General features: G+C 46.6%; 1 protein-coding gene across 7 annotated transcripts in view; it reads right to left on the bottom strand.

The window, feature by feature from the left end:
• TTC7B (tetratricopeptide repeat domain 7B) overlaps positions 1–16,988 on the bottom strand; it is a 277,951-nt gene that overhangs the window by 68,640 nt on the left and 192,323 nt on the right. For all 7 annotated transcript variants that reach the window (XM_061429699.1, XM_061429701.1, XM_061429698.1 and 4 more), the window contains 2 exons: positions 16,460–16,532; positions 12,052–12,212 (listed from right to left, as the gene is read on the bottom strand). In XM_061429699.1, coding sequence (XP_061285683.1) covers positions 12,052–12,212; positions 16,460–16,532 — 234 coding nt within the window. The remainder of the gene's footprint in view (positions 1–12,051; positions 12,213–16,459; positions 16,533–16,988) is intronic.

The raw sequence follows: 16,988 nt of genomic DNA on the forward strand, positions 1-16,988 counted from the left end.
CCCAGAGGGAAGGGGGCTCGGCCCCCTGAGACACGGACTCACAGGAAGCCGTGAAAGTCTGAGACGCACAGTGGCTCCACCCAGAGTCAGGACGGGAGCCGGACGGGGGAGGTGTCGGGTGCCTGGACGCGGGCCGGCGGGGCGGGGAGAGGTGGAGCCGGCACGCCTCTGGGCTCAGAGCGGCGCGGGACCAGGGTCCTCGAACAGCTCTGCTCCTGTGACCCCGGGCGCTTGGCCCTCGCCCTCTCTCAGCACATCGGGAGGTCTGGTTTGGCTCTGCTGCCCCCCAGGTGCCCAGGGAGGCCTGGGACTGCGGCTCCTGAGCAGCACGGGCGGCCTCGGCGGTGGTCCAGGTTCCCAAACGCTCAGCGCACCACGGTGGCCCCCGAGCTCACGCTGTGAGCTGTGGGGGGCCGGGGAACGGCCCCTGGGCCTCGGCTCCGTGGGCACAGATCAGCGGGAAGCAGGGTCCCATCCTTAACTGCCGCTGCTGTTGTTCAGTTGCCAAATCGTTTCCGATTCTTTGCGACCCCATGGACTGCAGTACGCCAGGCCTCCCTGTCCATCCCCACTCCCAGAGTTTGCCCAAACTCATGTCCATCGAGTCAGTGATGCCATCCAACCATCTCATCCTCTGTCGCCCCCTTCTCCTCCTGCCCCCAATCTTTCCCAGCATCAGGGTCTTTTGAAATGAGTCAGTTCTTCGAATCTGCTGGCCAAAGTATTGGCGCTTCAGCTTCAGCATCAGTCCTTCCAGTGAATATTCAGGACTGATTTCCTTTAACATGGACTGGTTGGATCTTCTTGCAGTCCAAGGGACTCTCAAAGAGTCTTCTACAGCACCACGGTTCAAAGGCATCAGTTCTTTGGCGCTCAGCCTTCTTTACAGTCCAAAGTCTCTCATATAAGAATAATCATACAGTACTTGTCCTTTTGTGACTGGCTTATTTTATTAGCATAAAAAAAAAAAAATCCTCAAGTTTCATCCATGTTGTGGCATATTTCATAGCATATTTCAGATTTCCTCCTTTGTCTTTTTTAAAGAATTTCCTTCCTTTTTAAAAACTGAATCATATTCCATTGTATATGGGTCACACTTTGCTTATCTATCCACTCATCCATGGACACTTGGGTGGCATCTGACTTTTGGGTCTTATGAATACTGCTGTTGTGAACTCGAGTGTACAGCCTCTGTTCCTTCTTTCAATTCTTTTGAGTATTTACCCAGAAGTGGAATTGCTGGATCATACAATAATCTATTTTTATTATTTTGAGGAACCACCACACTATTTTCCACAGCAGCTGCACCATTTTACATTCCCACCAGCAGAGCACAAGAGTTCTGGCTTCTCCACGCCCTCTCCAACACTTGTTACTGTCTTCAGTTTTTTTTTTTAATAATAGCCATCCTAATGGTATCTCATTGTGGTTTTGATTTGCTTTCCCTAATGATTAGTGATGCTAAGACTATTTCCATGGGCTCATTGGCCACTTGAACATCTGCTTTGGACAAAGGTCTATTCAAATCCTTTGTTCATTTTTTTTTTTATTTGAGTTTTTGTTGTTGTTATGGAAGTCTGATTTTAAGCTAGCTACTGCACCACTGAATCCACTCCACTTTGATCTGTGGTATCTTTTAGGCAGTCACGCACTACCCTTTGCCCAAAGATCACCCCAACCTGTATCTGAGGAAGGGGCATCACCAGTCAGTTACTGTGAGCTCATCCCTCCCAGACATCCTTCCGTGGGTCATTTCTCCAGTTTAACATGACGAACAGCCTCTTTCCTTGTGTTCCAACTTTCTATCAAATACAGATTTAATGGGCATGTTCATTACCCCATCACTCAGCTCAGACATAAAAATAGCCCATAAAACTGGCCTCTCAGTAATCACTACATCGAAACATTACTCAATAAATAAGACTATGCCTTCTTCTCACTCTCAGTCAACACACACACTCTCAGAGAAACTCAGTTTTAAGTTGAAAAAACTCAATATGATATTTCAACTTAAAACTGAGTTTCTCTGAGAGTGTGTGTGTTGACTGAGACAGAGTGAGAAGAAGGCATAGTCTTACTTGCCAAGTAATGACTTGTTTTAAACCAGATATATTCTCCACTCAAGAAAAGGATGATCTTCACCATGTTTTCTGGTTTCTTGAAGAGATTAACAGAGGAGACAGGATGAACTCCTGCTCACAGAGACTGCTGGCTTGAAGAGAACATGGACTGGCAGCCTCTCCAGCCCCTCACACAGCAACTGGAACGTGAGGGGAGCGCAGAGGCTGAGGCTAGGCTGCCTGGGCCCAAAGCCTGACCCTGACACGAGGAGATGCATCATCTCGGACAAGCCAGTCAACCCGTCTGTGCCTTAGTGTCCTTATCTGCAAAACGAGGATGACAATACTACCAGCCTCTGGTGTTCTCATGACGATTACAGTAGTGTAAAGTGTGTGAAGTGCTCACAGGAGTGGCCTGTATGCAAAATGGGCTTCCCAGGTGGTGCTAGAACCTGCCGGCCAGTGCAGGGGACATAAGTGACACAGGTCGGATGCCTGGAGGAGGAAACGGCAACCCACCCCAGTATTCTTGCTGGAGAATCCCATGGACAGAGGGGCCTGGTGAAGAGATAGAGCTGAGCAAGTGAGCACGTGTGCACGTATATGAAGCGGAATGTGGCTGGAGATCGTTACTGCTGCAGCCGTGGACAAATGGGTGAGTGAGGGGGAGTTATATACGTTTCCACACAGTTCCTGTTGGTGTAAAAAGAAGCATGATTATCTGACAAAACCCGCTTCCATATGTATGGGAGTAGAAGACCATATACAGAAGAGCTTGCCTTTCAAGCTGGTAACTTGAGGATTATTTCAACATCTGACATATCAAAGTCATGGATCAGAAATCACCATAAGGGTCCCTATTGCACTTTTACTTTCTAGAGGTTTCAAGGGCTGCTTTCTGAGCTTTGTGGTGACAGTTGATGGCTTCTTATGTGTGCAGCTGATTTGATGACCTCTGTGAGAGTCCGAGAATAAGTGCCTTCATGTGCTCTATTTAAGTAGGAAATAGTAAAGTTCAGATCAACTGAAAATCTGTAATGAGGAAAGCTGTATAATCACAACTTGTCTCAGGGCAAGAAGCTATACCCTGGCGTGGTTGGGTATAGTTAGACGCCGTTGAAAGCCTGGGCTGAATTAGAATAAAACTCAGTTACACTAAAGTTCTCAAATCTGCCACTGGCACTATACTCTCTGATATATTTTCCAAAGACAAAAGTAACAGACTGTCAGCTCTCACTGCGATATTCTATCTAAAAATGAATAATCCCAGGCAGAAGCACAAAGTCTGCGAGGGCCTGACCACACCCTGGTCATGCTGTCTTCGGAAGAGAGAAGTGTTTCCAACATCAGCCAGCATCGCCTTCTATATTCTTGGACCAATAAGGAAAATTACTAAGTAAAATATATTCATCAATTAGGAAATTTCTGCCAAGCTGTATTTTAAAAGAACAACAGAGGCCCTTGTACCAAGTACAAGAGACAGTGAATCTATCAGAATCCATGAACACAATATAAAAATGTGTATTTTGTTAAATTTTATTTCAGGAAAAACGTACTGTGCGTGAGAGACTTTTAATATATAATCAGCAAATGCTAATTTTCCTTTTGTTTAGGTATTTAATAGTTAAAGGCTTTAAGAAAACAAGTTTTCAACAGAAGAAAAAGGCAGTATTAGAGAAACAAACGAAAAAGACAAGACACAAACAGAAATGACAGACATTCATTCACCCGTCACTGATTATATTAAATGTGAAAGGCACAAATACTTGAGACAAAAGGCAGAAGTTGCCTGCCTGAATAGAAAAGTAAAATCCTAAACTAACAAAACCTAAGAAAACTAAATAAAACCCCATCTATAGAGGAAGAAATACTAGAAGAAATAATGTCTGAGAATTTTCTACAAACAATAAACAAGACAAACAAGACCAATTCACAGCTAAGAAGTCCCAAGCAGGACTCGGGCGCCTTGGCCACACCACGGCGGAAACGCCGGGCGCCGCCACGATGGCCGCGGCAGCGGACGTGCGAATGCCGCATCACGCCGACGTCTGCGTCAGGACGCGCCGACGTCTGCGTCAGGACGCGCCAAGCGGGCTTCGCAACCCCGACGAAAGCAGCGGCGCGCTCAGGAGCGAGGAGACACGAGCCTGGAATCATGGATCTGGAAAGGTATTCCAAGTACACACACACAAATTGTATGTGTGTATATCTCTCTGTGTGTGTATGTATATATGGTATATGGATATTTGTAAGTGGATGTATGATGAAACTAATTATGCAATTTGTTACATATTGATAAAAGGTAGAATTTAGAAGGAAGACACAGCAATTCTGTGGCTTCCCTGGTGGTTCAGATGGTAAAGAACCTGCCTGCAATGCAGGGGACCTGGGTTCAATCCTTGGGTAGGGAAGATCCCCTGAAGAAGAGGATGGCTGCCCCCCTCCAGTATTCTCACCTGGAGAATTTCACGGACAGAGGAGCCTGGCACGCTACAGTCCAGGGGGTCACAAAGAGCAGGACACAACGGAACCACTAACACACATAGCAATTCTACATTTAAACGTACCTAAGAAAACAGCTTTAAAATATATAAAACAAAAATTGCTATAACTATGTGGGGAAATGGTACAATCTCCCATCAGAGTTAGTTTTAACATACCTCTGCTCAATAATTGATAGATGAAGTAGACAAAACAACATTAATAAGAATAAATAAGATCTGAAAAACATAGTTGACAGCTCAACCTTATATATAAAAGTAAAATTTATCCCCAAAGGCAGGAAACAGCCTTTTCAAGCACATATGAAATATTTATCAGAGGTGACCTCACGCTGGGCCATAATAGAAGTCTTAACAAATTTCAAATTTATATAGATTACAGCCTCTGAACACAATTCAATGAAATTAAAAGACCATTGACAAAAGATAAGTTTTTGAGAATTCTACACTCTCACTGTCCAGGGCTTGGGTTCTGTCCCTGGCCAGGGAACGGGGATCCTGCAACAGCATGGCCAAAAAGGTCAAGAGAAAATAAGAGAGGGAAAAACCTTTCTTATGTGAGCTAAACATCCAACTGAAAAATTAAGAAAGAAAACCAGCTAAAACAGAACAGATTGTAAGAAAACAGGAGAAAAGAAATAACAGAAACGAGGATAGAAATTCATAAAAAAGAAAGCAAATATATAGTTGAGATGATTAAAAAAAAAAAACCAAACACTGGTTCTTTGAAAAGATCAATGTTTCAAACAGGTTCCTGGTAAGATTGTTCAAGAAAAAAAAAATATCAAACAGTATTAAAAAGACTTAACCACAAATGCTATATGACAGTAAATAGTTTTAAAACATTATAAATAATTCTTTCAGTCATATAAGAATGTTCAAACTACTGCACAATTGCACTCATCTCACAAACTAGCAAAGTAATGCTCAAAATCCTCCAAGCCCGGCTTCAACAGTACGTGAACCGAGAACTCCCAGATGTTCAAGCTGGATTTAGAAAAGGCAGAGGAACCAGAGATCAAATTGCCAATATCCTCTGGATCATCGAAAAAGCAAGAGAATTTCAGAAAAACATCTACTGCTGCTTCATTGACTACGCTAAAGTCTTTGACTGTGTGGATCACAACAAACTGTGGAAAATTCTGAAAGAGATGGGAATACCAGACTACCTGGCCTGCCTCCTGAGAAATCTGTATGCAGGTCAGGAAGCAACAGTTAGAACTAGACATAGAAAAACAGACTGGTTCCAAATAATGGTCAAGGAGTACATCAAGGCTGTATACTGTCACCCTGCTTATTTAACTTATATGCAGAGTACATCATGCAAAATTCTGGGCTGGATGAAGCACAAACTGGAATCAAGATTGCTGGGAGAAATATCAATAATCTCAGATATGCAGATGACACTACTCTTAAGGCAGAAAGTGAAGAGGAACTAAAGAGCCTCTACATGAAGGTAAAAGAGTGAAAAAGCTGGCTTAAAATTAAACATTCAAAAAACTAAGGTCATGGCATCCGGTCTCATCACTTCATGGCAGATAGATGGGGAAACAGTGGAAACAGTGACAGACTTTCTTTTCTTGGGCTCCAAAATCACTGCAGATGGTGACTGCAGCCATGAAATTAAAAGACGCTTGCTCTTTGGAAGAAAAGCTGTGACAAACTTAGTATATTAAAAAGTAGAGACATTAATTTGTCGAGAAAGGTCTGCATAGTCAAAGCTATGGTTTTTCCAGTATTCATGTATGGATGTGAGAGCTGGACCTTGAACTGTGGTGTTGGAGAAGACTCTTGAGAGTTCCTTGATGTGAAAGGCGATCCAACCAGTCCATCCTAAAGGAGATCAGTCCTGAGTGTTCACTGGAAGGACTGATGTTGAAGCTGAAACTCCCAAACTTTAGTCACCTGATGTGAAGAGTTGACTCACAAGAAAGACCCTAATGCTGGGAAAAATTGAAGGCAGGAAGAGAAGGGGACGACAGAGGATGAGATGGTTGGATGGCATCACTATGACATGAGTTTGAGCAGGCTCCAGGAGATGGTGAAGAACAGGGAAGCCTAGTGTACTGCAGTCTGTGGGGTTGCAAAGAGTTGGACATGACAGAGAAACTGAACAACAGCAAATAAATAACTCTGCCAATAAAATTTAGAATTTAGAGTAAATGGACAAATTATTAAAATACATATAGTATATTAAACATAGATTAATAAAATAAGAAGTAGAAAACCTCAATATCCTTTAATCATTTAAGAAAAAGATATCAGAAGTTCTTCCATGGGAAAAGACTGGTCCCAGATGGTTTTACAGGCAAATTCTACCAAAACTTATTATTCTAGGAACAAATAATTTTAATCTTACACAAAGATTTCAAAGACACAAAAAAGAACTACTGCAGCTCATTTTATGAGGCTGGCCTAATCTTGATGCCAAAACCTGACAAGGATATAACAAGAAAGAAAAATCATAATCTATTTCATACATGAACATAAATGTTCTTTAGAAAATGAATAAACTGAATCTATTAAAAAGCTAATAGATTACGATCAAGTTGGGCTTATTCCAAGAATGCAAAGTTAATTTAACATTTAAAAATATCGATTAATATAACATTCACAGATTAAAAGAGTAAAATTATATAATAATCATATTAATAAATACAGAAAAAGCATTTGATAAAATTTAATATCAATTTATGATTAAAGAAACAATCTCTTAGCAAGCCTTCTTGGAAGAAAGAAATTTTCTTAACCTCTTAAATAATGGTTTAAGTGGAAAAGCATGGAATTTTTTTCGGGCAACTCGGAATAAATCTAGTAAACACTGGCAAAATGTTTATAAAGAAAATTATAAAGCTTCATTTAAAAATATTTTTAAAGGTCTAAATAATTAGAGACATCTAACTTTCCCCCAACTAAGCTATTAGATGAAATGTGTTGGGTTGGCCACAAAATCGTTTGTGTTTTTCTGTAAGGAGTTACAAAAAACCTGAACAAACTTTTTGGCCAATCCAATAATTCCAGTCAAAATCTTAACAGGTTTTTTTTTTGGTGGAAGTTGAAAAGCAAATATGAAGGTTTATATGAAGGCTCAAAGGCCTGAGGTCAGCCAGGACACCCCCAAGAAGCAAGTTGCAGGGTGGACCGACCTCACAGATAGTAACATTGTGAGAAGGATGGTAGAGCAGCAGCCGCAGAGACGGGCGCCCTCAACAGTGGGGCCAAGCGGGGATCTCACAGTCAGCTCCTCCCACGGGCCCATGTTTGATTTAAGACCAGAGCGGCCCTGGGGAGAAACAGGGAAAGGAGTCTTCAGTACGTGATGCTGGACACTTGGGTATCCCCATGGGAAAAAATGACCCTGGGTCCTTTATATCCCACATACACAAAGCAGTCAATTCCATATGGACTCTAGCTTCAGGGATGAAAGATAACCTGAGGGCTTTAGAAGACAACAAGAAAGGTTTCTTAAACTAGACACAGAACTACTGTCCTTGGATAGGACTGATTCAACTGATTCAATTATAGTTTAAGAACCTCTGTTCCTCAAAAGATCCCACTAAGAGAAAGCAAAGACAGGACACAAATTGGGAGATTTTCACCACACAGGTAACCAACAAAAGCCTTTTGAACTATACATAAAGAAATCTGACAAATTATTATGAAACAGACAACCCAGGTAGAAAAGAAGACTTCTACGTGTGCTTTATAAAAGAGAAAAGCTGAGTGACCAACAAACAGAAAGGTGTTCCACCTCACTGATGATGAACGACACGCCACTTAAACTCACAGCAGGGGCCACTAACCAGTGCCCGCCACTAACCGCACCCACCACTAACCAGTGCCCGCCACTGACCGCACCCACCACTAACCAGCGCCCGCCACGTCCGAGTGTTGGCGCGGGGAGCCACGTGGGCTCTTGGGCACTGCTGGTGGAGAAAAGCATGGACACAACCACCTTGGAAAATGGTTTGGGATTATCTGGTAACGCTGAAGATACACGCATCCTACGGTCCAACAGTTCCACTCCTAGGAGTCCACCTGCCGAAAGGCTTGCACACAGGCATCAGAACTGAGTCAGGATATCTGTAGCAGCATGCTTCATAACAGTCAGAAACTGCAAAGAGCCCACGTACCCACTTACTGCAGACGAGAAACAGAAATCCGGGTGTATTTATACAAGAAAGTACCATTCGTATAAATGAACAGACTGCTGCTGTACGCGAGAGGGATAACCTCAGAAACACAAAGCTAAGCAATGAGAAAACAAATAAGAATGTGTTATTATTGAGTACAATTCCATTAAAAATTTTTAAAAATACACAAACCCAGAAATTTTTATTACTTAGGAATACCAACATCTGTGGTATAGAAACACAAAAGACTGCTCAACAGAGAATTCAGGAGAGCAGCTAACCTGAGCAGGGGGAGGCCAGGGGTGGGGAAGTAGAGCGTATAGGAAACGCACAGCAACACTAAGGATTTCTTTCTTAAACACAGAAGCATTTATACATAGGTTACTTGCATTTTTATTTTAAATAGATTTAATAAGTAGTCTTTTGCGTCTACTCAATATTTAATCACGTTAAAGGATTCCAAAATATTACATGTGAAGCTGCTGTCTTCATTGTGATAATATTTCTAGGAATGCCTTTCAGTTACTGAAACATCACCATGTACGAATGCCTTTGCCGCCCTGGCCAGGACAGCTGACTGCCCCTGGACGAACAGCTGGTGTCTCCAGGGCTGCCTAACCATCCTGACTGGCACCAGGAGATGATAAAAGTTGGTGGTCAGGCTTCCCTGGTGGCTTGGAGGTAAACAATCCACCTGCCAGTGCAGGAGACATGGGTTCAACCCCTGGTCTGGGAAGATCCCACTTGCCACAGAGCAACTAAGCCCATGCGCTACAACTGCTGAGCCCACACGCTGCCACTACTGAAGCCCTTGCGGCCCGGAGCCCGGGCTCCGCAGTGAGGAGCCCCTGCGATGAGAAGCCCATGTTCCGCAGCACAGCACAGCCGCGGCAACCGGGGAAAGCCGCATGCAGCGGCGAAGCCCTAGCACAGCCAGCGACAGCACAGAATGAACCGAGTCTGTTAAGAACTCACAGTTGCATATCTTGAAGAAGTAGCTCAAGTTCCGTGGCTTAATGGGGACCAAGTGTGAAGGTCTAAGTGTTAGTTGCACAGCCATGTCCGACTGTACCTCACTAGGCTCCTCTGTCCGTGGGATTCTCCAGGCAAGAATACTGGAGTGGGTAGTCATTCCCTTCCCCAGGGGATCTCCCCGACTCAGGGATCGAACTCAGGTCTCCTGCATCGAAGGCAGATTCTTTACCATCTGAGCCACCAGGGAAGCCCCAGTGGGAACCAAAAAGCTCTGTAATTCTCTGCATCAGGCTAAGATGCTAGTTCAATCAATTCTTGGTTCAACAGCCTGACCCTAACAGCAGGAAGAGCTCTCATCTCCCCTTAGCAGGGGCTGAGGAAACACCCACCACACCCCAGGCTGGGGTAGGTCACGGCTGTCGGACACCAGACACACGAGGCCGTCCCAGGCTTCCCAGAGCCTGCAGCTCTGCGGGAGACCAGCCGGTCACAGACAAACAGATAACACCACAGGGCGGTCGGGACAGGTGCCCAGGGAACCTTGTTTAGGTTGGTGTTAAAATGTTTTACCCAGGATGGGAAGAAACCATGGGATCTACAGACTACATCTGGCCCCCGACTTTTAATAAAGTATTCTTGGGAAGAAGTTTCCCATCACAAAGGAAGAAATACAAATATTTAAAAAGCAAACAAGTCATCAGGGCTCTCAGCCCTGCTGCCATATGCTCCGCTTTTTTGAGCTTACAGCTTAACATTAAAATAACAGGCTCGCATTCCTCAAATATCTCTACTGCTGTTCCTTACTTCCACTACTTGAAAAGGCTGTCAGCTGCTGTCACTTGGAGGCATTGCCATATTAGCCACCACTGTTTACTGCCTGCACTGCTGCGCGTCTATTAGTGTAATAAGCCTGCTCCTCTCTTGGATGACACCCCAGGCTGTCTACGCGAGAGCCTCAGGCTGGAGTCTGACTTCTAACAAAGGTGCTGAGGGTGGGAGGCAGGAGTGGCCACTTTATAAATATTGATGAGAGAAATGGAATTCAGTTGCATCAGGCTAAACTTTACTGATGGGCTGCGTGTTTTTTAAAATGTTTCAACCACTTTATGGTTCCATGGGCTAATCAGCCTTGGATAAAATTCAGACATGTCCTCAGAGAGCAAAAGAGCAAGCTTGAGACCTGCAAGAAGTCAAACACGGAGGCAAAACTCTTTAATCCACTCCGCATGAATAGCTGAACCCACAGAAGAAACCTCCAGTCAGAGGCTTCCTGGATTATAATGAGAATTTTCTCGATGGGGAGAAGAGAAATGCCCTTTTCACTTGAAGACAAAGAAATGTTTGTAATGGAAATGTGTGAACCAATTTTCCAAGGGGAGTTGCTGAAATGCACTGATTAAAACCACAGTGAGGGGAGGAGGCAGAGAAATAAAGCCAAAGCTGAGCCACTTAAAATCTGTGTTGTTTCTGAAAGTGGGGAGAGCTAGCCAACCTTTCTTCCCCTGCCCGGGCGCCCTGCCCGCTGCTGACCCTGCATTAGAGAGTTCGAGCCTGCCGGCCCACAGGACTGCCCACTGCTTCTGCCCACTGTGTACTGGTTACCAAGCTACTCCACCGAGGACAAAACGGAACCGAGCAACCCCAAAGACAATGTCCTTCCCAACAAAGCCTGGTCACCGCCCTGGATTCAGGGATTCAGAGGGAAGAGGTGAAGATACGCAGACAATTCCAGTACACAGCAGTCTGTAATGACATTTCTTAGCTTACATACAAATATTGTTGATTGATTTAAGGAATTCCGTTTCCAAGAGAATAAAACTTAAGACACAAAGGGGTCAGGTATCCTGATCAAAGCTGCCTAAAGTATAGCGATCACCTGGAATCCGTGCGAGTCCTTGGTGACGGAGGACAAACGAGCTACGAAGCAACGGCTCCCACATTCCAGTCACTGGTGTTCATTCAATGTCACTTTTGCCATATCCACATATATTAATATTTTCCTTTAAATTCACCTTAAAACAACTCATTAAAAATTTTTAGTCTCCTTCTGAGCAATCGTTTCTATGAAATCACACTTTGATATGCGGCTGTATTTTTTCTAATGTTCATTTAAAAATGCATAACTGTTAAAATGAAACAGTTCATCCATAATGAATTTCAAATCATCTTGTATACCTCAAGGGTACACACTGGAAAAAAAGGATAAAGTATTTCAACTCAGGTTGATTTGAGAGACTGTTTCTAAATATCATAAAAAAATAAGAGTAAAGAGGATTTTGTACTATTTACCACCAGGATGTTCATGAAGGACTTGGATAGATTGAAGAGATAAATTTCACACCTTCTGTATAAGGAAAAATAAGTAAGTCCGGGATCACTTACATGAAATTTTCTGGATATTCGCTCAGGGCCATGTCGATGATATTCAGAGCATCATGGTAATGCTTCTGCGCTGAGAGCAGGAGGGCGAGGAGGTGCAGGGAGTTGGCATCGTCGCCTTGAAGTTGAAGAGCTTGGCGGACATACCCCAGAGCCTCTGGGATCTGGTTTAAAATAAAACCCAGAAGAATTCTCAGACACATGCACACACCCAGCCACCATTTCAGTATCTGAAAGTCATAGTATTAGTTGCTCAGTTGTGTCCGACTCTTTGCGACCCCGTGGACTGTAGCCGCCAGGCTCCTCCGTCCATGGGATTCTCCAGGCAGGAAGACTGGAACTGGTTGCCATGCCCTCCTCCAGGGGATCTTCCCAACCCAGGGATTGAACCCAGGTCTCACACACTGCAGGAGGATTCTAATCATCTGAGCCCCCAGGGACACCTCTGATCCTCTGTAAATGTCAGGAGTTGTTTCACGATGTGTCACATTCAGATTTTAAGCCATATTTATGGCCGCCCCAGGATATTAACCACAAACACGAAGACAGAGGCCCCCTTCAAGTGACGGCATGACTAATAAAGTGATACAAGAGACTCTGTTTCTCAGGATAACTGCCAGTCCCAGATCTTCTGTCGCTTCCTAAATAAACAGTTTCTCTCTTTTCCCACACAACTGGTTTACTTTTGATTATGCCCAAGATAATTTCACTCTAAATGGAGACATAACAAATTGCCAAAAGTTTTTAAACTGCCTTAGCTGAACAGTTCCCATATTTTTTCAAGTAGCGCTGAAATGAAAGTACTTAGTAAGTTTCAAAACTTTAAACAGAGCTTTCCAAACGATCAGACACCTGTGATTCTTCTCAAGTTCCTTTGTCCTGGATCTCTATTAGACATCAAGGAGAAACCCAAGCAAACAAAACGCTCACACCTTTCCAAACTACAATCCAAAATAACACCACACAAGAAACAAACTGCGAGGCCACGCACAAAGCAGGTGTATCCAAGTGTAAGTAGGACCAGATACAACTTTAACCTTTAAAATCTGACAGCTGTCAAGACTTTCTTCAAAATCACCCAATACAAGCGTTGATTAAATGCATACATAACGGATATTTGAACACCAGAGTTTCCATACAGGTTTGATAGTATTCACCTGCCAGGCAGGAGACCTGGGTTCGATCCCTGGGTGGGGAAGATCCCCTGGAGGAGGAAATGGCAACCCACTCCAGTGTTCTTGTCTGGAGAATCCCATGGATGGAGGAGCCTGGCGGGCTGCAGTCTACGGGGTCACAGAGTCAGACACGACTGAGCACAGCAGCGGCAGTGGAGAGCGGGGCCTGGGGCCGGATTTCAGAGCAGGCTCAAGACAGGCCTTCTTAGCGCGCGGCCGAGGATGCCGCCTGCCTGCCCCCTCCGACCCCGGCCCAGGCTGGACCCCTCTGCTCTCCTGCTTCCTCCCAGCCCCCGTGACCACGCTCCTTAGCAGGGAGCCGTGACTTTCGTCTGTCCCTACGTCTATTTGTTTTCCTCTCTGAAGTTCCCTTTTGGATGAATATAAGGTAAAAATGCTGGTTTAGAGAGGCGTTCTGCTTCTGAGCCCTAGAATCCCAGCTATCACAGCGGGCACCTATCGTCTCACGGGGGTGAGGGGCGGGTCTGCAGTCCAGAGAGGAGACGTGCCTCGGGCGAGTCCCCCAGCCGCGTGCGGAGACCAGAGTGGCTCTACATCCAGTTCCTCCCCCGCAACCTCCTCCGGGTCAGATAGCAACGGCTCTAAGGACAAGGGGGCTTCCTTGTGGCTCAGCTGGTAAAGAATCCGCCTGCAGTGCAGGAGACCCCAGTTAGATTCCTGGGTCGGGAAGATCTGCTGGAGAAGGGAAAGGCTACCCACTCCAGTATTCTGGGGCTTCCCTGGTGGCTCAGCTGGTAAAGAATCCGCCTGCAATGCAGGAGACCTGGGCTCGATCCCTGGGTTGGGAACATCCCCTGGAGAAGGGAAAGGCTACCCACTCCAGTATTCCAACCTGGAGAATTCCAGGGACTGTACAGTCCACAGGGTCACAAAGAGTCAGACACGACTGAGCAGCTTTCACTTTCATTTTGCTTTCACTAAGGACGAGGGCCCCTCCCCATCGCCCTGCCTGCCTGGGGGGCAGGCACATGGCACAGAGTCCTGCTGGGGGCCTCCGGAGGCCCCCGAGGCACCCACAGAGCTCCAGCAACTCCTCCCCTCCCTGGGGACAGCCTACTGCGCAGACAGCACTCAACCTGGTATCTAGAGAGAGTCAAAAAGGCAGGTATACTCGCGATGTCTGGGGAGGTCCAACCCAATCAAGAAAAAATGGATACAGGGTTCAAAGTGGTGCTCTCAGAGGCTAGATTGACCTGAAGGAATTCCAGGTTGGTTCCTTCATTCACCCAGTATTAGTGAGTGCCTACCACATGCTTATTTAACTTCTATGCAGAGTACATCATGAGAAATGCTGGGCTGGATGAAGCACAAGCTGGAATCAAGATTGCCGGGAGAAATATCAATAACCTCACATATGCAGATGACACCACCCTTATGGCAGAAAGTGAAGAGGAACTAAAAAGCCTCTTGATGAAAGTGAAAGAGGAGAATGAAAAAGTTGGCCTAAAGCTCAACATTCAGAAAGCTAAGATCATAGCATCTGGTCCCATCACTTCATGGGAAATAGATGGGGAAACAGTGGAAACAATGTCAGACTTCATTTTTTGGGGCTCCAAAATCACTGCAGATGGTGATTGCAGCCATGAAATTAAAAGACACTTACTCCTTGGAAGAAAAGTTATGACCAACCTAGATAGCATATTGAAAAGCAGAGACATGACTTTGCCAACAAAGGTCCGTCTAGTCAAGGCTATGGTTTTTCCAGTGGTCATGTATGGATGTGAGAGTTGGACTGTGAAGAAAGCGGAGCGCCAAGAATTGATGCCTTTGAACTGTGGTGTTGGAGAAGACTCTTGAGAGTCCCTTGGACTGCAAGGAGATCCAACCAGTCCATTCTGAAGGAGATCAGTCCTGGGTGTTCATTGGAAGGACTGATGCTGAAGCTGAAACTCCAATACTTTGTCCACCTCATGTGAAGAGTTGACTCATTGGAAAAGACTCTGATGCTGGGAGGGATTGGGGGCAGGAGGAGAAGGGGAGGACAGAAGATGAGATGGCTGGATGGCATCACCAACTCGATGGACAACATGAGTTTGAGTGGACTCCAGGAGTTGGTGATGGACAGGGAGGCCTGGCATGCTGCGATTCATGGGGTCGCAGAGTTGGATAGGACTGAGTGACTGAACTGAACTGACCACGTGCCAGACAGTGCGCCAGCTGCCAGGGCAAAGCAGTGATGGTGACAGATGGGGGTTCCTGCCCTTGGGGAACCTGAAGTCTAGAGAGAAAGACAGCGAACAGGAGCACAGGGCAGGAGGGAGGAGCGGAGTAGGGAGCCGTGTGAAGGGGCTTCACGGAGGAGGCGGGAGGAGGTCCTGGCACCGAGGGAGGTGGGCGGTGGGTCACCAGCCCACAGCTCTCGCTGCAGCAGCGCGTGGTCAGGCCAGCGGTGAGCCGCGTGAGGCCAGGCGGCAGGACCTGGACACGGACGGGGTCTCTTGGTTCCCACGGTCCCCGGCCCCTAACGGGAGCCGCCTAGCACCCTTTGCCAGGCTCCAGGAGGTCAGATGCGTGGGCACAGCCTGGCCTGTGGAAGGGCGTGTCTGGGGAGCTGACCCTTGAGTCACCCTCCAGCGGGCGCTCGGGAATGTGCTGGGGTCACCACCAGCGTCTCTCACTGGTAGGCCGGTGGGCACCGGGCCAGAGTCCCCAGGACCGCTGGGAGGGGGCCGCAGCGGGGGAGGGCGGTAAAGGCAGCATCAGGAAGCTGCCGCCGGGAAGGTGGAGACCAGTGGAGCGAGTCTCTGAGGCCAGGCGGGCACCGCGGGGGCTCGTTTCTGGGAGCCCCTGTGCATCACTGTTCACCGTCCTCCGTGTTTGAAAGGGACGGGTCTCCTCTGCGCACACCACCGGCATCCTCCGGCCGACGTCCGGGCCCCTCCGGTGACGGAGTCCCTGCCGCGCAGCTCAGCCCCGGGCTCTGTGAGCGAGCGACGGGGGCTCCCTGGCGACCCCTGGGGTCACCAAGTGCTGCCCCGTCCCCACCCGACCCGGGGAGCCCTCCAGATTGCGGGTGTGATCTCCAAAAGCAGGGCCCGGCCTGCCTTGTGTCTGCACAGCTGCTGCTCCAGCGGACGAAACCCTGGGGCCTATGCGAGAACTCAGCGTCCCGGAGAGAGGTTTCAGGGCAGCCCCAGGGGGCCGAATGCAGACGGTACCCCCCAGGCCGCGCTGAGACGGGAGTGGGCGCCGGGCGCGGGGCCGGCGGGACTGACCTGTCTGGAGATGGCGAGCTGCAGGGCCAGGTAGAAGGCGGCCTGGTGGTCCGTGGGTGACAGGCTGTGGGCCCTGCAAGAGCGTGGGCAGCGGTTAGAGCCAGAGGCCACTGGGTGCCCTGTCCCATCAAGGGTTCCCATTGGTCCTTTTACTTATACCAAGGCCCCATATTTAACAACCGTCTATGTTGCTAGGTGCATACAAATCAAAGTATTTGATAGCCCTTATGGACTCAACGTTTTCTTTTTATACAAGATAGCATCTTAGTCTGTCTCCAGTAAGTTCTTGTGACTAAAACCCTAGCTGGTATGGCACTGACATGACACTGCAGACGCGTTTCGGTTCGTGTTTGCATGGCCTATCTCTTGTGGCCTCTTTACTTCACACTTGCTATGTTCTTACAGTTCAGTGACCTCTCTTGCAAACAGGTTAAATTGCTTATAGATCCAGTGTTACTGTCTTTGTCTAGCTCTATAACACAGTCACTTATAGTTATTATACTGATTCATATATTTGGTTTTAAGTATT

The sequence above is a fragment of the Bos javanicus genome, chromosome 10 (genome assembly GCF_032452875.1).
Source record: "Bos javanicus breed banteng chromosome 10, ARS-OSU_banteng_1.0, whole genome shotgun sequence".
Taxonomy (NCBI): domain Eukaryota; kingdom Metazoa; phylum Chordata; class Mammalia; order Artiodactyla; family Bovidae; genus Bos; species Bos javanicus.